The sequence below is a fragment of the Harpia harpyja genome, chromosome 6, assembly GCF_026419915.1.
Source record: "Harpia harpyja isolate bHarHar1 chromosome 6, bHarHar1 primary haplotype, whole genome shotgun sequence".
NCBI lineage: Eukaryota > Metazoa > Chordata > Aves > Accipitriformes > Accipitridae > Harpia > Harpia harpyja.
The window spans coordinates 29,504,289-29,530,559 of NC_068945.1; the positions used below are offsets into that span (position 1 = coordinate 29,504,289).

General features: G+C 47.8%; 3 protein-coding genes across 3 annotated transcripts in view; 2 read left to right on the plus strand and 1 right to left on the minus strand.

The window, feature by feature from the left end:
* Positions 1-1,310: 1,310 nt before the first annotated feature.
* Positions 1,311-5,268, minus strand: SNU13 (small nuclear ribonucleoprotein 13). Its single transcript, XM_052789709.1, has 3 exons — positions 5,097-5,268; positions 4,273-4,393; positions 1,311-3,258 (listed from the first exon to the last, which is right to left on the minus strand). Exons 1-3 carry the CDS (start codon positions 5,097-5,099, stop codon positions 2,996-2,998), a joined length of 387 nt encoding a protein of 128 aa, XP_052645669.1. The 5' UTR covers positions 5,100-5,268; the 3' UTR covers positions 1,311-2,995.
* Positions 5,269-5,407: 139 nt separating this feature from the next.
* The window catches only part of LOC128142976 (meiosis inhibitor protein 1-like), a 37,983-nt gene continuing 17,119 nt past the window's right edge, over positions 5,408-26,271 (plus strand). The window contains exons 1-11 of the mRNA XM_052789761.1: positions 5,408-5,766; positions 8,231-8,281; positions 10,174-10,247; positions 10,926-11,031; positions 11,593-11,796; positions 13,057-13,187; positions 13,707-13,821; positions 14,642-14,758; positions 15,287-15,386; positions 17,879-18,013; positions 18,542-18,656. Coding sequence (XP_052645721.1) covers positions 8,233-8,281; positions 10,174-10,247; positions 10,926-11,031; positions 11,593-11,796; positions 13,057-13,187; positions 13,707-13,821; positions 14,642-14,758; positions 15,287-15,386; positions 17,879-18,013; positions 18,542-18,656 — 1,146 coding nt within the window. The 5' untranslated portion in view covers positions 5,408-5,766; positions 8,231-8,232. The remainder of the gene's footprint in view (positions 5,767-8,230; positions 8,282-10,173; positions 10,248-10,925; positions 11,032-11,592; positions 11,797-13,056; positions 13,188-13,706; positions 13,822-14,641; positions 14,759-15,286; positions 15,387-17,878; positions 18,014-18,541; positions 18,657-26,271) is intronic.
* On the plus strand, positions 21,532-25,867 carry LOC128142978 (meiosis inhibitor protein 1-like). Its single transcript, XM_052789768.1, has 3 exons — positions 21,532-23,018; positions 23,668-23,728; positions 24,974-25,867. The coding sequence occupies exons 1-3, from the start codon at positions 22,913-22,915 to the stop codon at positions 25,107-25,109; spliced, it is 303 nt and encodes a 100-aa protein (XP_052645728.1). The 5' UTR covers positions 21,532-22,912; the 3' UTR covers positions 25,110-25,867.

Sequence of the window (26,271 nt, forward strand, 5' to 3'; positions counted from 1 at the left end):
TGTTAATGGCACCATGTGAATCCAAGCAGCAGGTCAAGTCTGTGTGCTAACAGAGGGTATAAATGTGGTGTACTACTCTCCTACTCTCCAAAACAGCCAGTCAGTATCAGTACTTGTGATCAAATTGGGTTCTTTGCCACCATCGGCATTGTAAACATTACCAGCAGATCATAAAGGAGAAAATCATGACTGGGAAGCAGTAGCCAAACCTTTGGGCAAAAAGCCAGCAAGCACTTCACAAAGCTGCGCAGCCCGGTTTTCCATTTTTAAATGGTAATAGCAAAAGCTGGTTTAAAAAATGAAAAAAAAAAAAAGTCATGTTCCCTGGAAGGCTGCAAGCACTTACCCCAGTTAAATTACTGCGATGGCATAGAGCTTTTCCACCTCTGTAGCAAGTATGAGTCAGACTATTGTGCAGGCTTCTGTACTCAAATCTGTGCTTTAGAAACAGAAAAATAGCAAGTTGTGGAGAGTAGCCCTTGTTACGTCCAGTATTTTTATTTTTTTTAATCACACAGAGACTGCATCTCGGGCTGTGTTTTGGTTCTTAAATTTCCACCCCTGGCATCTTGCAGTGCAGGATGACTAAAACTAATAAATAGTCATTGCCCTTGCTCTAGGAAACTACTAATTGTTTAGCTGAACTGTAACTTTCTACAGGAGGCAAACATAGGATAGATGAGGTGTCCATTTTGGTCTGTGTGGTGTTTTTAGTATTCAGGGATTCCTGTGTTTGGCACGCAAACTATTAGGCAACTTGTTGGAGAATTAAGTCATACATTAAGGTTGTGGCAGTGCTGTCATGCGGCACGTACATCGGAGCCAGTTGTGACCACCCTAGCTGTGCCAGCAGGCTGCTTGCTTCCACCTCCACAGCTCCTCTCGAAAGAGCAGCTAGCCCATGTTGAGCTCTGCAGTATTGAAGCTACATAGTCTAGGATACTTTCAATCAGCCTGCATTATAGTGACTTTTAATGAATATTTGTCTACGCGATCAATTTATTTTGCCCTTCAGCAAAGAAGTTACTGCAAACACTTCTCTTAGCAAGATTCAAACTGAACGCAATAAAATAGTGATACGATCCTGTCCTTCATTCTGTGAATTTTCCATTCCCCAAATGCCCTTGTTAACTTCTCTCTTGGCTTGCTAACCCCCAGGCACAATATGTTCCAGGCTTTGGATGATCGTGGCATGTTTGTTCTAGGTTATTAGATCTTCCTTTTGGCTTTTTTTTAATAGCAGGCTATTGCATTAAGTGGAAGTTTAAAAGGGATGGTGATGGAGGGCTTCAGAGCAGAAAATTAGACGGTTTTGCTTGCTCAAGAATCCTTTATTTCTGCTCCTTATGTGCTTTGTCTTACATCAGCTGTCTTGGCATGGTACAATAGCACGAATCCTTTGCAAAACTGTGGTTTTAAACACAAGTACCTCAACAGGCAGCATCAGCAGAAGGGAACAGCAGCCTTTCTAAACCTCATAGAAGTGAAAGGACTCTACAAAATCTTTGTATTAAGCTCACCTCAGCAAGGATATTACTGTTATCAGCCATTTACAAAAACAGACACGATTTGTCTTCAGTCTTTCATGAGCTGATTTCATCTGCTTGGGGATGTACTTACTAAAGGTATGAAGTTAGTGCCTCCGTGGAAACATTACAGGAGAACTTATTTTCCCTTCTGCTATTGTACCTGTTGGGTCTTTCCACACTAGCTTTGCTTTGGCATCCTGCAGTAGAAGACAGGTTTGATACGACCCATTCCAACACAAAGGTTTAGATTCTGCTCAGAGCAGTAACTGGATTTATTATACAATATGCATTTAACTAAAGCTAGCTCCATAAACCCACCACTAATTCAGAATGCTGGTGGTGTTTCATGCTTTTCCAGAGCACATGATTATCTAGCATTCTTGAGACACAGGTTGATTTACCTGAAAAAGTACTTGGTCTCTTGTCTTGGCCATGACTTAAAGCACTCCTCTTCAGTCAGGTGACTACAGTACAGTAGCTTCCCTAAAAGCATGAGATGCTTTTTATAGTTATCAGCCAGATGTAGGGTACTTGTAAGCCACAGCAGGCTGCTCTCTACCATGTGTTTTGCACTTAAATTCCCTAGGTAGCCCAAGCTCATTGGTACAGTCCACACAAAGAAAACTTGAGGAGTATGAACTACTGCACTGCAATAGCCTTTAGGCAATCTCTGAGCAGTCTAGCTTTACAAGCAGGAACACTTCTGTTAGTTGCAAATGCTTTCCCCGAGGGAATGACAATTATGTTTAGCTTTGTCAGCAATTTTATTTTTCTTAAAAAGTCAGTATTTAAAAATAAGTGAGATAAGAGATTTCCCCTTGTGCACTGCCGTAAGATTTCTGCTCCCTGTACACCTCTTATAGAAGTCCCTTGTCTGGTTTCAAGAAAAAAGGTTGTGCTATGAGTACTGATCTTGGTTCTGTCCGCTGCTACATGGTAGCCGCTGTCTGCCCTATATATGGTCTATGGTGCTCCATCACTTAAAGCAACAACTCCAGCAGTCTGCATGCACACACTGTGCGGGGAACCAACATGCTTTATCCTCAGTAGACTAAACCATTCAGGAACACAGAGTTACTTATGCCTGTTAGAGGCTGAAGCTTCACCAAAATACTCCAACACAGAGGAAGCCCCTGGGTGGGTTAAAAAAAAGCCCTGAGCAGGCAAACATGGAAATAAGGGGGGGGATTTTCTTTTTTTCCTCTCTTTTAAACATCAAACAGGAAATACAATTGTACAATCACTTTTCAAGAAGTAATACAATGAGAATGAATGTGTTTGAGTGGAATAATAGAAAAGAGGGGGGAGGAGAGGCAGAAACACTAAGAATTAAGCTGTTATTAAACAAAAACGTGGTGCTTTGAAATGGAACACTGACATCAAAACTATAATCTCAACTGAAGCTGGACATTAATTCCCCCTGACTTCAGCTTTCCTATTCCACATAGACTTAAACTCACGGGCATTTAGACCAACAGTCTTTCTATAGCTTGCTGGACAGACTGGATCTGAGGCTTTAGCTGTGACCCCTCCTTGATGGTGATGGAGCAGGCGATGACAGGCCGGGAAACACCACAAGCCCGGCCTAGGGCTTGCTTGGAGCGCACAAACACATAAGGTACGTTCTTGTCTTCACAGAGAAGAGGGAGGTGCAGGATGATCTCCAAGGGCTCCGCGTCTGCCGCCATCACAATGAACTCCGCTATCCCTCGGTTCAGTGTTTTGGTGGCTGCAAGAGAAACTGAAGAGTAAGTCTAGGTCCTTCTGGACAGCCCATCTAATGAAAAACACCTTTAGGAGATGCTGAAATTGGCACGAGCAAGAAGGAGATGTAGTGGTAGCGTGAAGGGAGGCCAAAGGAAAATGGCAGCTATAGGGGCAGGGAGGGTGTTATTCAGAGGGCTGCACCCGGGGTACTGTGCCCAGCGCTGCCCTCGAGCACAGCGGAGAGATTCCCCGGGGAGCGAGGCCAGCCCAGGGCTGCTGCTGGGCAGGGGCTGGGGTGCACCACGGATGAGAGGAGGCTGGGGCAGGTGGGTTGGTTTAGCCTGGAGAAGAGAGGGCTGAGGTGGGAGGGGAGGTGTATGGCTGCTGCCTTCTACTACTTCAAGGGGATGGCAGAGAAGATGGAGCCAGACCATCCTCGTGAGTGCACAGGAAGGACAGGTTGCAGACTGTGACTGTTGCCTCAGTGAGATTCTAGGGACGTGCTGGTATTTTATATTCCACCCTCCCCATTATGAGATGGGTTTAAGCCATGGGAACTGGACCCTGGGAGACTGTGGAGTTTCTACCCTTAGGGATTTTTTTTTTTTTTTTTTTTTTAAAGCTTGACTAGGCAAAGCCCCGAGCAACCTGATCCAACTGTGGAGGGAGCCGCGCTCTGAGCGGGCTGCACTAGAGGTACACTCAGACCCAAATCTTTTAATGATTCTGAACTGGCTAGGCATCTAGTAATCCCAGTGCCACACCACTAAAGTGCACGTGATCACAGGACATGCACCAGGAGTGCAGCTTGGGCATCCACCAGAACTGCATATACGTGTTGAATAGATTACAGCTTAGTTCTGTCCCTGAATATTGCTTAAGAAGGCTAGAAGGAGGAGGAAGGAGACACTTGCAATAGCCAGATCTATATAAAGTTAGCGGCCCACAGCTAGAGAGAAGAGACACTCTCTAGCCACAGCTTCTCACAAAATCCTCACTATGATTTCTAGGACACTTTGCAACGCACAGGTCTCACCTTCGTTGGCTCCCTTGCGTAGCTGCTTATAATTGCAGGACTGCTGCACGAGATCGAGTAGCGTTTTGGTGAGCTGCGCATCAGCCAGGGGGTAAGCTTTGGGATTCACTTCTGCCTCGCTCTAGAGAGAGGAAAAAGTAAAGAGCATTACAACAGGAGCAAAGCGGGCTTTGTTCTGAGCAGCATCACGCCGGCATCACCACACGTACTGACAACTGCAGTCACATCGCTATTCTCGTCTGCTCTGCACGTCTCCTAGAAATCCCGCTGCATATTATTTCTGAAGAGGGATTCTCTCGCGTTCTTCGAAGTCAAGAGCACCTCTGCTCGCGCAGATGGCCAATTAACGCCCTACAAACTAGCAGCAGCGAGCAGGCCGGGCGCTCGCTGCAGGGACTCTCCGCCAAAGGAAGCGTTTGCGCGCTCAGGCAGGAACCGTATGGCAATCCCCACCAGCTCCTCTTCTGCGAATCACGACTGGCTTCTCGGCTGTTAACGGCAACGGCGTAGCGGAACACCGACGAGGTCACGACCGGCGTTAACGACCGGCGCCGGCCGAACGGCAGCGCTGCCAGCACGTGCTCCCGCTCCCCGCTGCAGGGCCGGGCCGCCGAGTCCTCCCGCCGTTAGGTGCCCCCAGGACCGCCGGACCCCCCCCAAACCCGGGCATCCCCCCCTCCAGCTCCGCGACTCGGCCGCGGCGCCCGCCCTCCACGTGCTCCCCCGCAGCCTGGGCCGGGGAGGGCAGGGCAGCGTCCCCCCGCCCCAGGGCCCCCCCGGCGCGCCCCGAGGAGGAGGAAGCGGCGGCGGCCGGCCCCGCTCACCATGGCCGCGGCCTGGCCCGGCCCGGTCGCCGCTCCCGGCCCGATCGCCTTCAAGGGGAGGGAGGAGGCGAGAGCGCTGCTGCGCGCCGCGCCGCCGGAAGTCAGGGGGCGGGGCGGGGAGGCGGGGCCCGGCTCTGGGCCCGCCCCGGCGGGGAGTATCGGCGCGAAGCCGCTTCCCCGGGGCTGCTGCGCAGAGTGTGACGTGTGCACGGAGGGAGCACGAGGAGCCGCCGCCCCGCCCCGCCCCGCCCCCTAGGCGGTGGTGGCCCCGCGCATGCGCAGGACGGGGCAGGCGATGGCGGCGGCGGCGGCAGGGTGCGCGGTGCCTGGCGGCGGGCACGGGCCGCGCTGGGCCCTGCCGCTCCGCCCGCCGCTCTGCCTCGCCTGCGCTGTGGAGACCCTGGGCGACGGCGGCGCCTCGGTGGGCAGCGCCTGCCGGGGAGGGCCGGCCTCCGCCGCCGGGCCACGCGGCGGTCCCCCCAGACCCCCGCCCCGATCCCGGCGCGGAGCGCTGACGGGTTCTTTGTCCCTCTGTCCGCCCCGCAGCTGGTGCGCAGGAGGCACGTCCTCGCCCGGCTCCGCGACGCCCTGGCCCGGCCGGCGGGGCCCGCCGTGCAGCTGCTGGCGGCCGAGGAGAGGCTGTGCGCGCCTTTGGTGGCGGCTCTCTCCGGTAAGAGCCCTGCCGCGGCCCGGTGCGGCCGCGGGGGGAAGGACGGGTCCTTCTCCCCGGCAGACGTGTACCCGTGAAGCTTCTCTGCCTGGGAAGCCAAAAAAAAAAAAAGCCAGCAAAAGAACACCGAGGTGCCTAATGCCGTACTTGCAGCGTTCTGCGCTAGGTGTGGTTTCACTCCCTGCGGAGAACCGCCTGACATTTGATTAGGAATCGGTTAATTAATCTCCTTATCCCCCAAGGAGCGGGACCGGCACGTTCTGAAAGCTCTTGCAATCTCCCAGAGTATCTCGGCGTATCTGTAAAGCCTCTCTGGAGAACAGGGAGAGCTGGCGTACGACCCTCCCCTGAACACCCCCCCTTCTGCTTGCCGGCCTCAGTGCTTTCTGCTCTGGCTGGGCTGTGGCCTTACGGGGAGACTCACACAGAAATGGAAGCATGACCTTGAGAAGGCGCTGCAGGATTTAAGACCAAAGGTGCAAAATACATAGCGCTTTTTTCACGCCGTTGCTTTACGTTTGTAGAAATCCTTGTAGGCACAGGGCTGTAATACCCGCTTCTTAGCGGTGCGTCAGCCTCACAGCAGGAGAGTGTTCTGCAGGACGCCAGAAAGTGCCTTTCCAGTAACGGCCTTAGTGATCTTGAGCATCTCTTACTGGTTTGCTGTTTGCCCTCGGAAAGGTCTCTGAAACATCGTCTAAAATCTTGATGGAGAAGAAATAAGGGTCTAAATGAGGGAACGGCAAGGCAGGAAGAGAAAGGTGGAGGGTATGAATGTGAGTGCCTTCAAAGAGCAAATATACTGGATTCCTTTAATTCCATGATCTCATTTGCACATCACAGATAATTCTTGTTCTTTGGGGGAAACTGACTTACAAGCCCCTTTCCCTGCCTTGACGCACTGAATAATTCAAACAGCGTTTTCCCAGTTGATTTCCCAGCACAAACTGCATTGTGCATGTTTTGGAAGCAGCTTTATTAGAAATGGAACTTTGTGCAGGTTTAGTTCTCTCTGTTGCACAAATTTTTATTGAGTGCCGTCTGCGCACATGATCTTATACAGATGTGGAGGGAGTGGTCCTTAGGGCCAGCTCAGTCCTACGCTGTATGACCCTAACACGAAATACCCCAGAAGTCAGGGGAGCTGTGCTTGTATTTCAATGCTCTTGTCTGCTTTTAAATAATAATTCTCCCTCTCTTTGATAAGCTTTACAGTTGGGTGGTTTGGGGACAGCTTTGGGATTTTACTGTACTTGGTGTAACCCCTAGAGCAGTTGGAATCCCAGTCTAAGCTTGGGGCTACAAGCAATGACATGTACGTTTTGGATAGAGCTTGGATGAACTGGGGCCCGCCTGGTGCAAGAGAGTAAGAGGGACCCCCCCCAAAGGTTTGAGCAATTCTGTGGAGGAAGAATTAATAGTAAATTCAGGAAAATACATTCATTTTTCAGAGGGAGAATATTAGGGTAAGTACAGACAGAAGAAAGAGGGTTAAGAGAACAGAGGTGTACTGTGGAGTGTTACATATGAGGAGATGGTGGATTTCAGGTAAGCCAGAATTTCATGCAGCTTATGTTGCAATGTTCACTAGTGCTGTATGCAAATCTTTTCCAAAGGGTAAGGAATTTACTGAAGATTGGGCAGATGAGGAAGGAAATAAGTAATTTCTTCACCTGCAATGTCATAACATTGCTTTAGTTGGTCAAATTTCTGAGAGGTCATGGAGTCTCCAGAGGGGAGGTAATTGGATTGGATATATTGAAACAAGTGGTTTGGTGTGGCAGAAGTGGGGGTCTGAACCAGACGCCTGATGCTGTAGGTACCTGAAGTCGGAAGGAGCTGGGAGGTAGAGTTTCTCATCTGTCGTGGTGTGGTGGAGTGAGACAGTGCCTATTTTAATATATCCAGTCTTATGCTCTCGTTGTACAAATGACTTGTGAAGTGGTGCCTTCAGGTTCAATTTAATGTTGGAATAGTTTCCAGATGCTTTAAACCTCGTGTTCAGATTTGGTCTCGGGATTTTCAGTACTGTGGAGAAGACTGTTCATGGTATTGGGTATGAATGGAAGACAGAAGGGACAACTCACAGCTGGGCTCTAACTTCTGTCATTCTGGAGTGTTGTTTCAGATGTATAACGTTGGATACAGGTAGCGAGATGTGGCGACAGTAGCAGTTCCATATTTACTTACATAGGTGGAGCCATTGACTTAAACTGTAAAGTACCTAAAAAATTTGCAAAAGAACCGAATGCCTTCATGTCCCTGCGTCCTGCTTATGGAGGTGCCTTTTGCGATTCTCCCTGAGAGCATCCACCTTCCTCTGACAACGTCAGACTGGTGTCATGTGAAGTGGGGAAAACAAAACAGTTCTGAAAAAAATTTGCAGCTCTTTTTAGAAGGCATTACAGCACTGATGAGCACAAGCAGGAGTGGGTTCCATGACTGATTGTTGTTTATCTTTTAGGGATGTTGCATACTGTGGAGGACAGCAGTACCCTGGACTTATTCATAGAAGGTGAGAGGCAGATGCCACGTCTCAATTACTGACAGTTTGTGAAGGGAGGCTCTGTCTTGTCCGATAACTATAGCGAGATGCTCAGCTTCTACACAGCTCGAATTGGAAAGAGCATCTATTTTCTGTCAATGCAACGGTGACGAGCATACTGTTCCAATATTTGGGGGCAGGGCAGTGCATGCAGATTTAAATATTTAGCATTTCTCTCACAGGTTCTGTGTGTGCCATGAATTTAGTGTCAGATGGGTAACAGTGGTAAACAATGCCTCATCTTGGGACCTGACCGAAGTCTCAAAGCAAATGGCAATCTTCCCGTAGGCTTCAGTGAGCTTTGGGATCCACTGCTTTCTCCTCAGGACAGAGAGTATTTGGGATTTACCTGCACAGGCTGCAGATTCTCTTTGTGAGCAGTCCTTCATTTGAAATCTGAAGGAAACTCCTGCAGGCCTGACAAAGCAGCAGGCCAGTTAAACTTGGGCATCTCTGCTGAGTCTAGTGGTATTAGCAATGGAGCGATTTCCTCCTGTCCAGCCAAGAAAGATGAAGGGAGGTTTGACCAGCTCCTTCCAGAGGCGTTTTGGTTTTCAGGCACTTACTTGAAATGGTCTTGAAAAGGTGAGAATTCTTTCTGACATGTTACCAGTCTGTTGAGAGATGGATGCTCTCGAACAGAGGAATTTTAACTTAGTGTTACCTAACTCCTGAAAGTTTTTAGAGATTCTGAGAGTTCAGGGCAAGAAAGGGCCATTAAACCATCTATAAATCGCCTGCCTCAAGATACGCCTCTGCTGAGATGCGTAGCTCTTCAGCTAAAGTAGGTCTCCTGGATAAACCTCCAGTATTGCCCTGGATATACCAAGAGATAGTGAACCTATAAGTCTCTGGTATTTTTTTTTTTAATGATGCTTTCCTAGAATACAAATCAAAAGAGTGTGTTTTTCAAATGAGTCGTGCCATGACAGGAAGATACATCCAAGACAGCCTTAGCAAATCCCATGGAACAGTGCTCTGCACAGTGTCTCGGTAAGGGGGCTATTGTCAAAACTTTATCTGCTGAACATTCAGGTGCCCAGGTTCTAAAAGTACCAGAAGAACTTTGCTTCCTGCAACTGGTCCACTGGCGTATGTGTGGAGGCAGAGGCAACCTGCCAGCATCAGGCAACTCCCTTGTGATTTTGTTAGGGAAACCCCAGGTGATGTGCAGCCAGTGCCTGGTAAACGTGGTTTCTTGTTGATTCCTCTTACTTGGACAGGGCGGACAGAGTTCTTAAAGTTGCATTGAACCCAGAATAACAGCCCTTCCTCAGGGCTGAGGAGGTGAATGGTACCACAAAGGTGACTGGGGCTTTGCTTTCTGGCAAGGTGTGTGGGATAACTGCAGGGGGGAGGAATGGCTGATAGACGGCAATGTTACCTCAGGGACAGCAGGAGCTGGAAGAGGAGCTCTCGGTCTGCATCTAAGGACACTCAGCAGTTTCAGTTCTGATATCTTCTCTGGAAAGATGTGTTTTTAAAGGCCAATTTTCATACTGTAGGAAATTCTATTCAATTACCAGAAATTTTTATGCTTTTAAGCCAGGGCTTTGTTTCCTTCCCTTCCTGGTTCCTTACCTTTACTTGGTGTCCTGATGCTCAGGTTGTCGCTTGCAGTTCATTTCTATGCATGGTTTGTAGTGCAGCTGGAACAGGACTGCTGTAATGTTGCTGCAGAGAGCTCGGGCTGGGCTATCAGAAGTAATAGCACTGGGAATGCCGATGCTACCCTGCTCTCTCAGCACCTCTGTGCTCATTTAATTTCTAAGCTCTTTGCTCACTGGTCTGCTGAAGCCCCGTGGATGATGGATTGTGAGTGCTCTTGGGTGTGAATTACTGATCCTGTTTCTTCTGCCTAGTTCTGGTGCGGCTTGTAGTGGAGCTGAAGTCAGAACAGTACTTACGCTGCATTTTGGATGAAAGCCAGAAAGAGGTCAGTGAAGATGAATTCCCTGCCCTTCCTTTCAATCCTTCAGAGGTTGAAGAGCTGGGAACGAGAGGCCCTGCAAGACTGCAGCTGCTGCGCTGGGATGCAGCCTCTGCTGCAAGCGGGGTGTCCTAGTGCCAGCTCCCCAGCTGTGATTTTGGCAGTGTTGGTGTCTACCCTGGAGTTTTCCTCTTGCTCCCATGGTGCCTTGCAGCCATATGGCTTCGTGGTGCTCTTTCGAAGCTGTGTGGCTTCCTCAGATTCTTCTTTTCCTACCTTACTGTTTCAGTGATAGGAGGAGCTTTCCCAGCCTGTGCCGTGGGCTCTTGCTCTCTTCATTCCTAAGTTTGTGACGATCCCATGGGGTACAAAAAATTGGGAAGCAGCAAAAGTGGGGAGAAATTCAGCTGGTTCATCTGCTCATGTAAGAGCTGGAGGGGAGAGAGAGGAAAAGGAGCAACAAGCAAGAGATTTCTTGGATTAATTAAAAGACATTTTGGAGACTTAGCAGTGTGTTCAGGGTTTTCCTGTGGTTTATCCTAAGTGGTGAAGAGGACCCAGCTTACGAAAAGATCCTATTCCGGAGTGTTATGCATCACCGAGAGCTTGCTGGTTTGGGTGCATTTCTGCCTCTGGACTGTGTCCTCACCAGTGAAACATTTGCTTTCTCTGTCTCCTCTACAGCTGTGCAAAGCAACTACCATGAGAGGCAGCCTGCCTACATTCACTCTCTTGGGCAAGCTGGCAGATGCCATCCCAGGCTTTGCTGATATACTGGTAGTAGAGCACAGTGAGTAACGTGTTGTGCCCCACTGAAGGGTAGTATTCGCAGCCCTAGTACATGTAGGCATGCATGCGCTCCCCTGTCCCCTGTGTGAATTCACGAAGGTCACACAAGAAGCCTGTGCAGAAGTTGGAGTGGCATTCAGGCCTCCGGGGTTGCAGGTCAGTACCTTCGTGGCAGGCTTGTCATTGTGCTCTTAGCCAGCCTGGCAAAACCCGCCTCTGTGAACTGGGGTTTGTGGGTCTGCCTCACAGGCAACATACATTCAGTTTTTCTTTCCTTGGTCCAGCCCCTGCAGGTCTGGTGAGCAAGCTTAGCTGTTTGTGGAAGTAGCTGGGATGATGGATCTTCATATGGTGAACAGCGAGCTTCTCTAGCCATTTATTACTGTACCTCTGCTCAGAGGGGCAGATGGTGGTGAACACATCACCTAATTGTGGCATTCATTAATCTGCATACACCGTTCGGTCCAGTGGGCTTTTGCAAGTTTTCAAGGGAAATAGGTCGGTGCGTTTAAAAAGTCAGTTCATTGGTGTGAATGTTTGCCGTTTCTGTTCCTCACATGAGGTAATTTAGTGGATCATCTGCTGATGGGATTGGCATACCCAAATGAAGGTATAAAGGCTGCTGTCTGCTACTTGTATGGCAAGCTGTACTCCTCTCCTGTTGGCACAGAACGGCTCTCGGCACACTTCGAAGAAAGGCTGTGTGGTCTCTTCTTGAATACCTTGGGGCATGCGCAGACAAAGGAGCTGCAGGTTAATTGTTTGGGTAAGGTGTTGCTGAGAGAAACTGCAAGGTGCAAGGGAAGGCTTAGAATGAGGAAGAAATCCTTGGCTGGTTTAGATGCTCTCGTGTGGGTTGTTCCCCAGAGGAGCTTTTCGCTGCTGCTGTGAAGCAGTCAATCCTTTCCATTGCTCCATAGCAATCAAATGGCCCAGACCTGTTGCTGATCTCCCCCAGCCCTCCATGGTCCCTTGAGCCCCACATTTGCCTAGCACTGACAAATCTTCGGAGTCTCCTCAGAACTTGCACTGTGGCCTGTCCTGTCTCAATTTGATGTTTCATCCTAGGAACAGACCATCCCTCAAGGTGTCTGAATGCAAACACTATGCACGGACAGGCAGGTTTTGTAGAGCAGTGGGATGGAGTCTAACGAATATGGTCTTCAGATGTGGGGCATCCTGTTATTTAGGTTGGAAAGCTAATGTGGAAGTGGCGCTTTCTTGCATTTATGTTTCCAACCGCACGTATCAGCTGTTGCTGAGGAGCACAGTTTCAGCCTTTCTGACATTGCTTGTTTGTAAACCACCTGGGGAATTCCTTTTTCTTGTAGGAGGTAAGCAGGAACTGGATTGCTCCTCAGATCATGTACTCGGCTACTAGAAATGGGTGATGATTCCTTTGAAAGTAGAATTCTTTAGCTCAGATGATGCCCCTTGTGAATTTGTGCTGACATGTACTGATGATTTGCATCAATACCTGTAGCAGTACTCTATACTTTTATACTGAGGGCTTTTGTGTGTGTGTGGATATCCTTTAGCTAAACACAGCTGTTTCAGTAAGAGCCCGTGAAAGTAGAAGGGGAAGATAAATGGCAGTTCTCGAGGAAGTGTTCCAGGGAAAATGTCTAGTTATTGTTGGGTCACTCACTGTAGCTTGGAGGAAAATGTGAGTCAAGAGCTCTCCTGAGAAACAGCTTAAGGGGTGGGTACTGGCGCACAGAAGACGATGGGAGTTGAGAGCTCCTGAGAGCATGTACCAGTGCACATGCACAGCTCTTGAGAAGGAACAGGGAGCAGATCAGACCCCGCAAAAAGCATCAGCAACAAGGGGTTGCAAGACATGGGGCTCATGGCAGTATCTGGGGATACAGTGAGAAGAAGCTCCCTAAACTGGAGGTGAGGGCTTTGTTAGGAGTGCAGGAAAGGGAAGGAAGCTGGCAACAAGTCTTAGGCTGTAAATACTCCTGTGTTAACGTGATCCTTGCTGTCCCCAGTACGGTGCTCACTCTTGCTCCCCCTTTTGCAGGTTTGCTAAAGGAGCTGCTGAAATCTGACCATTTTGTATCCATTCTTATGAATAATTCAAAAGCAGAGGAGGAGTCTGAGAACCCTGACTTTTTAGAAGGGGAAAATCCACTGCCACTTGTTCTCAAAAAGGTGACTGCTGAAGTAGTAGTGAGCCATCGGTAAACGTAAAGAATTTGCTGGCCTGTGTTGAACCTTTTATCTGAGGCACTTGGAGTATGCTGTTGCCAACAGCAGCAATAGAGGCTGCAGTGGGAAATGGGGACACCCCCGCAGATTGCCTCATTGTTCATTCCTGCATCCTGGGGGTCGAGCGCGGGGGGGGGGGGGGGGAAGTTTTACTCCTGGCCTCAGTTGATTTTACTCACTCACACTTGAGGTCTGATACAGTGCTCGTAGTGCCAGCATGACTAAGCACAGGGGCAGAGCTATTCTTACTCATAGTTTGCTCTGTTATGGTTCTCATTTTGCGTTTTTTTGAGTGTGTTTGGTCCAGTGTTTTATCTTGCCTTAGCAAGTTTAATCTGTGGAATACATGCTAAAAGTGAGATCTTCATTTATGTTTTAATTTTAAAATGTAGAGGAAACTGTTTCCTACTCATATCTGCATGGTTGACTTCCTCTCTCATTTTGACTTTTGTTTCCCAACAGCTTTTGTTGACTAGAGATGAGATGTTACAGGCAGCAAGTTCTTACTGTGTGGCTGCAGTGCTGGTTCACTCTCCCAACAGATATGCTCCTGCTTTTATCCACGCAGATGTCCCAGGTGAAGAAATGCAGTAGCATCTTAATGTTCATCTCCCAGTATCAAAGCACTCCCCGGCTATTTGTTTTAGGAATCAGTCTGGCTCCATGAAATCCACTGATGGCACAATGTGCACGCTGACCATTTTATACCAGTAAAAATGGCTAGTGTGATTTTAGGAATAGAAGGAGGGAGTAAGTTTTCGAAAGAAAGTGTAGAAGCAGCTCTCAGCGGGCAGAATGGAGTTTCCACAGCAAGAATTTGGACAAGTCCTTGAGGTCAAGGCCCTTTGTGCAGGACCTTAGATACAAGCCTAAACAGACTGGGGTTCCATCTTGTCCCACTAAGTATTGTGAGTTTGCACAGAATTTGGTCTAGGATTTAGCTTTAGAATACGGCTGTAGGAGATAGTTTGTTATTTCTCTGTAATCCCAAAAGACAGAAATGCTTTCATTTTACAAATTCTTTGGGAGATGTAAAAGTTCTGAGGCAAAAAAAAGATCACTGCCTCTGTGGTAAAGCTTGCTTTGTGCCTTTTCGTTTGTGCCAAAGGCCAGAGCCACAATTCAGCTCCTGCCTGCTGAGTTTGTGCTGGGAAGATGCCTGCCTGCGGGACTCTGCTCTCATGTCACCTTGTTTTGAAGACTAGCATACCCCCAAGCATCCGCTCCATTCTCCATTCCTGCCATTTCATAATACAGCCGTTCTCCCTGTGGCTGTTGCTATGCTTCTCGTTTCCTCCTCCTCCCTCTGCTCTGTTCTAGGAGCAGCTGTGCCATGCTGTGAGCAGAACTGCCTCAGACCGGGGTGACCTTATTTGTGTGTATATGTGTGTTTGCAGAATTCCTGTTTGAGTGTCTCTCGTGCAACAGTGAAATTCTCATCTGGTCAGTGTATTGCTGCCTGCTCCTCCTAACTGAAGAGCGCCTTTTCTTCTCCAAGTGTCACACAGTCTATGGTGAGTCATCAACCTTTCTGACAGAGCGACTGCAGTAATACGGTGGGCATTTGCTGTGCCTCTAGCTGAATTTTCAGCGCTTTACACACAATCACAATTTCCAGTCAGGATGGATGAAGGACTGAAAATGAGTAACCATCAAACACATTTGTGACGTCCAACATAGCTTGAATTACAATGTCACTGTTCTAATGAGTTCTTGGTGAGTATGCATTCGTTATAATAACTAGTTATCATGACTGACACTACCTAAGTTACTATTAGGTGTTTCTGTGGACATGCCAAGAGTGGATCTAGGAAGAAAGGCTAATTCCCTTCTGTTCTTCTGGACTTACCTCCAGCAGTGGAGGCTGGGGCCTGTTTTCAGGGAGCTGGGTGAATGCTCAGCAGTTTGGAGCAGTTGTTTCTGTCAGTGGCTCAGAAGAATAATCGTTTAAATCTTCCTTCCTTTTAAAAATTAATTTTGCTTCCATCCTGGAATTTGGGGTGTTAAAAACCCTCTCTGTGACTTCTCTTGAACATGTGCAGGCATTGAATCTCTGGTGAGGAGTCTCCAAGATGTCCTGCAGCTGAACAATGTGGAGCTGCACAAACAAGGGCTCCTGCTCTTCACTGAAATACTGAAACGGTAAGGGAGTACCCCCATCAGGCTTGCACAGGCGGAGTTTGGTGCCCCAAAATGGAGGCTGCGGTGCTTTTGTGTTATAAGGTTTTTGCCTGAGACCAAATATCTACACCCCCAGAGCCTTTGTGTTTGAAAGATGTTGCTGAACAAATGCATCTCCCTTATTCTTGTGAAGAAGGGCCAGATGGTTGTTTCCAAACCTCCCAGCTTGTCCTCTTTGTGCATGCATCCACCAGTATATCTGCCTCTTCCTGCTTCCTTGCCAGTCTGGGAGGTGAAATCTCCTTTCAGCTGTAGATGGAGCAGGAGGGAAGGCTAGGAAGGTTCAGGCATATGTGAGCAGGCCAGGTCCTGCTAAGTGCGCTTCTGTGACAAAACAGCGTGCAAATTCCATGGCTTCTAGTCTTGTATTGTCACCTAAGCTAAATTCAAACAGCAGAAACAAATTCTAGGCTGAAATACAGATGTCTTCTATCCCTTTTTCCCTCTTGTTTTCTGCTAAGGAATAACATACCCTGGCTTGTTTTTCTTCTGTGCTTCCTGTTCTTGCCTCTATGATCTCGTTCCCATCCTGTCATGCTAGTGACAGGGTCTCGTTTTTGCCACTTAGTTCCCCCGAGAAAGCCCTTGAGCTGATTTTTGGAAATGTCGTAGTCAATTCTGTAGCAAGTGGCAGGGTAAAATGGAGAAGGAAAAGCAGCAGCGCTAGAACAGTGTGATGATGCCAGTGTGGTATCTGTCAAAAAGAGAAACTAGCATGCGGCAAACACTAATTACAGCATTTATGCTTGTAAAACAAAGAGAACGCTCTGTGCAATTACTCTCATTTACTAGCACACCCATTCTGTTTCTCTGAGCTTTGCCTTAGAAATGATGTTTAATTTAAAACTATCTCATAGTGGGGAAAAGGGTCTCATCCTGGAACCTCTCCTCTTGGTTCTCCCTTGCAGCTGGATTCTCTTGTGTAAGCGAGCTCCACACTCTGGTGTTGTCCAAGCAGGACATACTGGTCCCCTTGGCAGCCTGTCAGGAATGGTGGGTAGCTGTCCCTGGAGTGCCCCTTGTCTCTCCCAGCACAGAGTGGCAGGCACAGTTTGGGGCCCAAAGACAAGAGAGAGGCTGCAGGAAGCTGCAAGGGTGCTGTCCTTCACACTTTTCTCCCAGGCCCTGAAGACTTCATAGTGCACCATATTGCAAGTGGGTTTGTGCCTCTTGAATGAGTCAGCAATACTCCTCCATCCCTTCCTCCCTGCATGAGTCAGTGAAGACTTTTTTTTTTTTTTCCTGATGTGGTTTACTGCAGAAGGTCAGTGATTAGAGAAGGGGAATATGGAGCATTAATAGAATTACAGTATAAGTAGAAACAATTTGGAAGTTCAGCACATTGCTTAAGGCTTGGGAGAGAGGCTGCTGCTGGTGCCCGAGTTCCAAAAAGCCTTTTCCTCACCTTGCCCACCTCACAGCTTTTTCTCACAGCAGAACGTGAGGTGATTGCCAAGGTGGGTTTCATTCCACTGAGTGGCTAAAAAGAGTGGTTCTGCCTCTGCTCGCTTTTTGCCCTGTAGCTGGGCTACTAGTGTAATTTTTGCAGAAGTTCACTTTCCTCTCCTCTTTGTGCATGGAAGCATGTGCTCCTGGCTTGCTATCTGTGAAAACTGAGTAACAGGGAATACTTTTGGCTCCCAAGTCTGGCTCCTGTCATGCTGTGCTGCTTTTCTTGCTTCACTTCGGAGAGGCCCTCTGGCAGGCTGTTAGTGCCTCTTGTCTGCATGTAGCTGCCTGCCTGTACCTGAGCCAGAAGCCAAATGAGCACAGTCTGCCATTTACACAGCTCTGTCTGATAATGGGATTAATGGCTTGTCATCCCTCCGTGCTGTCGTGCTGAATGCTCAAAGGTGCTGGGCCGCAAGGTGATCAGATGACCAAAATGCTCACTGTCAAGAATTGTCAAAACAGTTGGATTGTGTTTATTTTCCTGATTACTTTTCAAGTTCACAGAAGTCCCTGTCCTTCTGACAGCATCTGGCCTTAGAAGTGCTATAGGACTGTGAGAGAAGCTATTCTCATGGCATCATCCTTGTTCTAGGATGGTGGTGTTTGCTTGTTCACTCAGAAATATGAATTGCCAGATGAACCTGCAAATGCCAGAGCAGATGGCCTCAGCATAAAGTCCTAGGCAGAGGAATCACCATATTTTGCAAAGCCTGTTTTTCTTGTGCTTTTTGTGTCAGTGTTCACTGGTGCAGTCACACGGTTATCCAGGCTGTGGTTTTTTTTCATCATAGTAGGGCTCCAGACCTGCTGAAGTTCACTCTTTGTAGCAAACCCTCCACCTGCTCAAGTCTGAGACTACCTCCTTGAGAGCAGCTGGCTCTGAATGCTGAAAAGCATGGCTGGAACCACACGGCTCAGCTGTCCGTTTGGTGAAATGAGGAGAAGGCACTACAGTTACTTAACTGACAATATGCCCCTTGCTTACTGTTTCCTCTTCACAGGCAACCAGTGGAAATCAAATTATTCACAAACCGAGGTGTATGTATAGAAGCCATTGATGTTTTGATGGAGACAGTGAACTGCCCGGTGCTGGAGGTGGTAGTGGAGGTTGCGAGAGCGGTGGCAGCTTTCCTGAGGTAGGCAGGAAAGTATTTGCAGGCTTTTCTTCAGATAGATCTGTTGATATCGTGTTGGTCTCTGTGCCTCCCTTGTGGCTGTGTGGGTGAGTGTGCTCTGCAGTGGGACTTCTGGCTGAGACAGGCGTGGGTACAGCAGAGCTAGCTTCCCACCCGCCTCACAAGGCTGCTGTGGTAGGCAGCAAGTCGCTGCAGCAAGGACCTAGCATCCCAGGCAGGCTTGGACTGCGGCTGCTGTGGCTTTGTCACTCTGTGCCCCATCCAGATAGGTAAGAGCAAGCATAAGACTGTACAGTCATATGCTTCCTGACTGTAGTGGGAGCGGGCAGTGAATGCAGTGAGGCTGTGTTTGGGCGCGCATGTGGATGAAGGCACTGTTCAGATATTGTGACCTTAGTATGGTGTGCTGGAGAGAAGTGGCAATGGCATATTGCTGTCAGAAGACCAGTTTTTCTGCTGGTGTTGCCTTCCCAGGTGGAATGTCCCCAGCAGGGAATGTGCATGCTGTCTTTCTCTCTGCTTGTCCAGGAAGGACCATCTGAGCTGCCCTCCAGTCCCATACGAAGAGCTGCAGAAGCTGCTGGAGGCAGTGCTGAAGCGATGTGCTGACCTTTCCCCACTACAGAGTAGCAAGAGGCATGCAGTAAGTCAAAAGTTGTTGTTGCTTGTTGGTAGGACCAAGCAGGACAGGAATGATCCTCCTAGCACACTGTGTGGCTGTTGTATATATGTTTTGTCCCGTTGCCCTATGGCTGTTGGGTTCCCTGGTGTTTCTTTTGATCCTCGTGCCTCGAGATGGTACCAATCTTTGTCTTTGAAGTAGCTGAAGATGGATGCTGGTGAATGTTGTCTTTCTAAATCAATGAAGATTTGCAGGGCACCACCTGAGCATGCTGTTCTCTTAACATGTCCAGTACTCCAAAATCATTTGAACTTCCCCTTCTTCAGGCCCCCACCTTGTAGGCTGCGTCGGTCAATGTATGTTTTTTGCCAATGAACATCTCTTGCTGTGCCTTCAGACCAAGAGGGACAACATATATGCACTGTGAACCCTCAGCAAGGGAGCTGTTAGCCACTCTTTGAACTGCAAATCCTTTCCTGTTCCTGGAATACGTAGTTAGTGTGATGCGCTGCTGGGACCTAGGCACTTCTGAGGAGAGCCCCCATTACAGATGGGTAGTGAAAAGACAGGGGCTGAGCCTTCTTGCTCTAGGATTAGAGCCATGTAGGTTTAGATTACATGTCTGTAGTGGCAAGAGCATCTTGCTGGAGCACCAGCACTCCAAGTGCCTGATGAACTATCTTTAGGCCCAAGTTCTGTGCTGTCAAATGTCTGTCTTCTCTGCCTGGAGAAGTCAGAACTCCCTTCTGCCTCGTAGGCAGATGTTGGTCAGTCGTTTACACACACACGGAGCTTGGTGTCCCATTCAGAATAAGGAGCTTCACAGGAAGGAAATTAGGCAGATCGTAAGGACATCCAGGCTGTCTTTAAAGGGAGAAAAGAGGAAATGATTGTACCTGTACTAAGGTATCTCAGCCTCAATTGGAGAAGGAGGAGGAGTTCTTAACTGCCAGGCACCAACGTGTCACTGTGCCCTCCTCTGGTAGTTTTCGGAGAACACCACCACAACAGGTTAAGGCTTAAAGGCAGATTTCAAGTTCCAAGTGGTTCCAAGTTTGGGCAAATGGTTAACTCTGATGCTGCAGTTGGCTTCTGGCTGAACTTGGTAGGATGCTGTGTGGGAGCAAGAGCTAGTACGTGGGTAGTTGCTTACAAATCTGAGCCAACGTGGAGAACTTCTAAGATTTCACTGCTGACCAAGGAGAGGAACTGTTCAGCGTTGTCTGAAGAATAATTGGAAGAAACAAAATGTAGAAAAATACCAAGTTTTCCCAGAAGGTTTTGAAGCTCCATTAGCTGAGCTGTTTAAAACTCAGATTAGACCAAACCTTGGCAATACAGACTGTAAAGACAGGGCAGTGCAGAACTAGTAGCTCTGTAACTCTGTCCTCCCTATGAAGAGCACAAAGGCTCTCCCCTCCCTGGGGAAAGCACAATAGTAAAAAAACAGTTATGTGAAAGAAGTGAGTGAAATGCAGTCTGTTGTTCCTCCAGCTGCTGGTATCAGAGAAGAAAGCTATTTTTTCCGACAGTGAACATAAGCTTTTAAGGACTTCTCTCCTTTAACAGGGTGATCTCCTATTCTCAGTGTCTCAAAGTCACCCAGCAAACAGACATCTTAGCAGAGTTCCTCAGAGGCAGGGCCAGTTGTTGCTAAACACCCTGGAAAGTTTCAGAAATGCTTGCAGGTGAGGACAAGTGGGGGGGGGTGGGGGGGGGTGGGGTGTCCATGTCCTTCCATCCTTCTGTCCATGTAACTGAGTTGTTCTACCCAACCCCGCCACTGAAGTATCACAGGGGAGTTCAATGCATGGCACTTGTCAGTGAAACAACAGAAGGAGGGATATGTAGTGATAGTGAAAATTTTGTGACACCTGTATGTGTCTCCCAAGAAATTTGCCTGGGACCTATCAGTTTATTTCATGTCTTTGGCCTTTGAGGAACTGCTTGAAAATTGGCCAAAACTACTGACCATGCAAGAACGGTTGGAAGGTATGTGTGAAACCATATTCCTGTGCCTTGGGGTATGTGGTCTCACTGCTGGAGGGGATTAACCATTTAACAAATGTATATCTGCTCCAGATGTTGGCCTTGGATTTGCTCATGTCTGTGACCTGTTACTGCAAGTGGGTTTGTAGGCACCAACTTTTCCTGTTTTGCTGGATGAGAGCTACCTGTCCCCCTTAGCTGCACAGCAGACGGTGGTAGATGAGTTTGTGTGTGAGTCTGCATCTGTTGTTAGGGAGTCTGGCCAACTTAGTTATTTTGCCTTGCATCACTTGCATTTGGCTTGGCTGAGATAATTCAGTCAGAAGCAGGTGTCCCTGTCTGCACTGACCCAGTGTTTTGGGGTGGTGTTAGAGGGCACTCAGATTCTGTCATGGTTTTTAGATCAGCTGAATGGTCCCTGGCTGATTTTCACAAGGTTTGCTCTGTGGTGCTCCAGGCACTCTGGCCTGGCTGATAATCTTTAATCTTGCCACGCTAGGGCTTCCCACAGCAGATATTTTCTTCACAGAAGCTAAGTCTTCCTTTCCCAACTTGTACTGTTGTGCAACATTGCTGACTTTTAATAGCTTCACTCAAAAGGTAACTCTGTGCGATTGCCAGATTCCTGTATTTCCAATCCATCAAGTGTTTGTGTGGTCCTTAATGGTGAAAGTTGTGATGGAAATGTAGTATCTCTTGACTTCCTTTACAGAGTGAGGAGGATTCCTCTTTCCTCTGGTATCTGCTGTGTGTTTGTAGGCTAGCAGTGGAATTCCAGAGTGACCCCATGGCCCAGGAGAACGCTTTCACTGCCCCCAACTCCAAGAGCAAGGACACACTGAGCAACTTCTCTGAGTTCCTGTTAAGGATTTGTGACAGTCTCTGCATCCCCATGGTCATGGTATGGTTTCTTTTGAACTTGGTCTATTCCTTGGGTACCTAGAAAGGTGCTTGAAAGCACCAAGAGTGGGTTGCACAAGTGGTTTTGGGGGAAGAGAGCATGCCACCTCTCCAGAGTCAAATGTGGCATTGTACAGTTCATGCAAAATGGGAGCTTACCGTCTCAGAGGGTGGAGAAATTCATAAAGCTTCCATGTAGGTGGCAGTGTCTTTCTTCAGACTGTGCAATCCCCATAGCCTACCTGCCATGCTATCTAATCCATGGCAGCTCTCGATGTTGCAGAAAATGAAAGAGTGCTTGAACTGTTGTTTCTCCTTCTGCCACTTTTTCAAAACTTGCCTGTGTCCTGGAAAGCAGTGGTATTTTGCGCCTGCAGTTTCATTTTCACACTTCTTTCCAGAAGGTATTGAGGAGGCTGCCCAGTCTACACAGCAAAGGCAGTACTAAGCATTGTCCCTCAGTAAGGCCAGGGACATGGTTTAAAAAGCAGCCGTGGAGAGTCATGTGTGCTTTAGTGCTCCATACAGACCTGTTACTAAGACACTTTGAGGAGAGTTGTCAAAGCAATGGGACTCTGGTTGTGGTTCTAAATGTTGAGTACATTTTGCTTGTGCAAAGGTCACAGGTTCAGCTGTATGGATTCTTGCCATTGTTAGGAGCTTGGAGGTGTTTTGTTTTGCATTTTTTTAACCAATCTCTTGGTAGGCAGCTGCAGTGGCATTGCTGTTCTCCTCCCTGAAGGGAGGGTGCAGTGCATGCGCATTTTGGCAAAGCTGGAGTCAGTGTGCTCACTTTCTTGCTCACTGAACTTGGGTAAAAATCAACGGACTGTGAGAAAATTGTCCAGTGACCTTCTACAAGAGTGAGTCGAGTCATTCTGTTCTAAACAGTTTAGGACTGGACCCTGTAGAGAGCTTAAAAGCCTGTGTTTGCCACTACTCAATAAAGTGCTGAAGCACAGGTGTTAAGTGTTACTGAAGTCAGCTGCTCTTAAGCATATGTCTTATGTTGTATGCCACGCTGGAGAATTAGCCATCTGACCTGTAAGCGCAGTTACTTCCAGGGCAGTATGGGCAGTAAAGTCAGTTGCTGTGCATTAAGGCCTAACCAGTTGCCAGCTGGAATCGGGAAGAAGCTTCTTGTTTGATGTAATGTCTTGCAGAGTTAGCAGCTCGTAACGTTGGCAGAGGGGAGTGTTAGTTGCTTTCAAAGTGCTTTGTAGGCCTGTGTACTTGCTGCCAGGCATTTTGGTAGAAGAACTGTTACTCCACTTCTTTGGATTTAGAAATCTAACTTTCTGGGTGGGCGGGAGGCAGGAAGAAAGCTGCTGGTTTCAGTGTTCATTGCATATCATGCACCTGATCTTTTCTTCTTTCCGCAGAACTACATGGAAGGGGCTGTCAGCCCGTCAGTGGTGGAGGTTTTCATCTCAACACTTAATACCCTCTTTACAGTGCTGCCAAACATGCAGAATAAGTTCTCCAAAAAGCTGGGTATGGGGGTAGTGTGGGATCATGTTCTCTGTGCTCTTAACTTAACTGATGGAACTTGCTGCTACTGCATATTACTGAGGCAATGACCTTAACGAGACTTTATGTGGAGGATTATATTACATGTTTATATGAGTAAGAACAGAGTGTGCAGTCATGTTCAGCAGGATGAAAAAGTTATTTGGACTAGCAATGATGATGGGACAGATTTTATTTTAGATAAGTAAGTTGTGTCAGCTTTAGCCTTTCCTCTGGAATATTCAGAATTGGCTGTTCCTGTAGGCAGGGATTATGCTGGAATTGTTGGTGCAATTTTACTATGTAGAAATCCTATTTACTCAGTGTATTCCTTACTCTTTGCGCATCAGGGAGGTGATGTAGAGAATTCCTCTTTTCTAAACATGTGAAGCTGGCAAATCTTCCCTTCTTCTCCTGAGAAAACAAATGAATCTCAGATACTTCCCTCCAAACCAAACTCGGAGTAGTTTGCTTTGGGAGAGAAAGCCTAACAAATGTATTCTTACTGCAATGGCCTGCCCTGTTCACCAGGTTTGCATGGAGATGTGGAGATGGTTATGGGACCTGCCTAGTCTTTGCCCTTATCGTACACGTTCTGTACTCCTTCAACATTTTTGTCTTGCTTTCTGTCTAGCATCCTCCTCCTTCATCCGACTGACACTGGAGCTGAAGGCCAGATTTTGCTCTGTACAAAGGTATTGTGATGTGTGTATTGTGAGCAAGTCAAAAATTTCTGGATGGGAAAGCAGATCATGCCTAACCTAATGCATCTGATTAGGCAAGATGGGAGGCTGAAAGCCTCAAGAGTGGTTGTATCTTACTGGAAAATGTAAATGGTAACTGACAATGGAAAAGCTGGATGTGGGAGAGGGGAGAAGCAGCCGGGTAGGGAGCGGATGGATTTACACACTGTTGTGAGAATTCTGTGCTCCGTTGTGAGCTGCGCAGATAGAGGTAAAGCAGCCTGACTTTGGAGTAGTCAGATCAGTGGGTGTTTTGAAAAGAAGTAACAGTAGGATCAGTTCCATCGGAGCTCCGGCTTCCTAGGCACATACTACCACTATCTTTGTTCCTCATGGTGTGATAATGTATATGAAATGGGAGGGAGGAGGAAGACCTCAACAGCAGACATCACAAAGGGTCTTCTGTTGCAGAGGCTATGATTTCTAGGTTGAGGAGCACTTGGGCAGACTCTCTGTGGATGTGCAGAGATGTTTTACATCCTCTTTCCTGTGACTGCATCTCATTAAAAGAGTAAACAAAATACACAGCACCGCTAGTCCAGGTTACCACTGTGGAACTTAGAGTGAGGATGTTTGTGCCTGTGAATGGTGTGAGCGGGGAGTGATCTAAGCCTCTGAATACAGTAGTGTGGGGCACCAAGGGTGGTGCGTTACAGTGCAAAGATGTTTGGTTATGTCCTATTCTGCAAGGGAATAATTGGAGAGGGAGAGAAATACCTGGAAATAGAGCTGTTCTCATCCTTTTAGTTAATGTTTTGGCATTCTTCATTGTTCATCCCTGGAAACAGCATTGCTACAAAATCTCCTTACTGGTGTTTGCCAGTGGAATCGGGAGCCACTCTCAAACACCTCCCACTGTTCTCTGTGTTAGGGGTCCCGCCCTTACAGGACTCCCTGTGTATACCAGGTATGATGACTGTGAGAGTACCCCACTGCATTCATGTTGTCCCAAGGTATGTGAACACGTTCACTGTTGTCACCATGCACACCCGCCACATCTGTGAGCTGACTGTCCTTTGGGAACTCCTCATTTTCCTGGAAGCCCAGGTTGGCTCCTGGAGTCTTGTTGTGAATGGGGCAGGTGCTTGTATGTGATCATTCAGTAAGCTGAGGTTCTGTCAGGCAGCATGTGGTATTAGAAGCATGAAGGGGATGTTTCTAGCCTTCTTCACTGTGTCTTTCTGCTCTTCTTCACAGTAATCCTGCCTTGAATCAGGCTTGTTCCAGCTTCCTCTGCAGCTTGTGCCTGAGCCTTTACTCTGCCACAGAGGAGAGAACTTCTTCTCAGGACGGCAAGTTTGGGGAAAGACACAAATTGCTTCATTTAGTTTGAGGCCCTGCTACCCTCTATTTAGGCAATAGGTGTAATAACAACAACAACAATAATAATAATAAAAAATACAAAGGAGGAGGGAAGGGAGGACACATATAAGCTCTATTTAGAGATACTTTTTTTTTCCCCCAGCTTTTTTTTTAAGCTGGTCCAGCAAGGGGATAACAGTCAGAGAACACCTTTTGAAGAGTTTGGAACCCTACCTGAAAGAATGCGTTTCATCTGCCTATGGTTTTGTTTTCATGATGACGTTTATTAGCACAACTGTGCATGGCTTAATTGAAACAATATTACTTGCCACATAGTCACCCATATCTGCAGATTAAGGTCATTTTTTCCTCTGGTATACTCTGTAAAGCTTTTCCTGTCTATACGGTAACTTTCTGTAACAGGTAAGTCCCAAATAAATGAGATGAAAGTTTCCACATCACAAAAGCCACTTTTCCCACAGGCAGTGGTTGGTCACCATACAGGCAGCATCAGCAAAGAGCTGGGCACCTCAAACAGAAGTGTCTTTTCATCCTCAAAGCCAGCTCCATTAAATCGGGTCTCACACCTCTATTCATGCCAAATCATAGAAGTGTGCTTGCTGTATGCAGGCTGTGGGGTAGTAGGTTGGCTTTGATATTTCTTACATCAGGAGCTTCCCTAATTTAACGTGCTTGAGTTAGGGCAGGCAGATGCTTCCATCCCCCTATGCCACTCTGCTTCATCGCAGACATTCCTCATCACTGCCTGCCTGCTCATATTAGTTTTATTTCTAGAGCAAGAGATGTCTGACCTCCTGCAGAAGGGTCTGCCTCAATTAAACTACACCACTGCTGAAAGCCTTCTCCTCCTGGCTGAAACCCCTGAGCCTTTCTCTTTGGATCAGTCTCTTTGCAGCCACCAACACTGCCTCATACTACTCTTATACTTTGCCTACACCCTTGGGGACAGGTGAGCCAAGAGTATACAAGGCAAGTGGTTTTGTGGCCATTACATACCATGTATTGGTCGGTAAGCCATGTCGAATGTTGTTGTTTCCACTCCAATCTCCTTGAATGCAGGTTTATCCCAGAAGCAGAATTATTTTTAGCTGTAAGGAATTTCCTCGTATCAGCACAGGACCATGGAGACTGTCCCCCTCCATACGTACTCAGAGCTGCACTTTACCTCCTTG

What these genes read in the sequence shown, in the direction of transcription:
- LOC128142978 (XM_052789768.1), top strand. Translation starts at nt 22,913, where the DNA reads ATGGAAGGGGCTGTCAGCCCGTCAGTGGTGGAGGTTTTCATCTCAACA. An exon ending in TAAGTTCTCCAAAAAGCTGG is followed by an intron (nt 23,019 to 23,667) that starts GTATGGGGGTAG and finishes CTTTCTGTCTAG; the next exon opens with CATCCTCCTCCTTCATCCGA. An exon ending in AGATTTTGCTCTGTACAAAG is followed by an intron (nt 23,729 to 24,973) that starts GTATTGTGATGT and finishes TCTTCTTCACAG; the next exon opens with TAATCCTGCCTTGAATCAGG.
- SNU13 (XM_052789709.1), bottom strand. An exon ending in ACGCAAGGGAGCCAACGAAG is followed by an intron (nt 3,259 to 4,272) that starts GTGAGACCTGTG and finishes TTTCTCTTGCAG; the next exon opens with CCACCAAAACACTGAACCGA.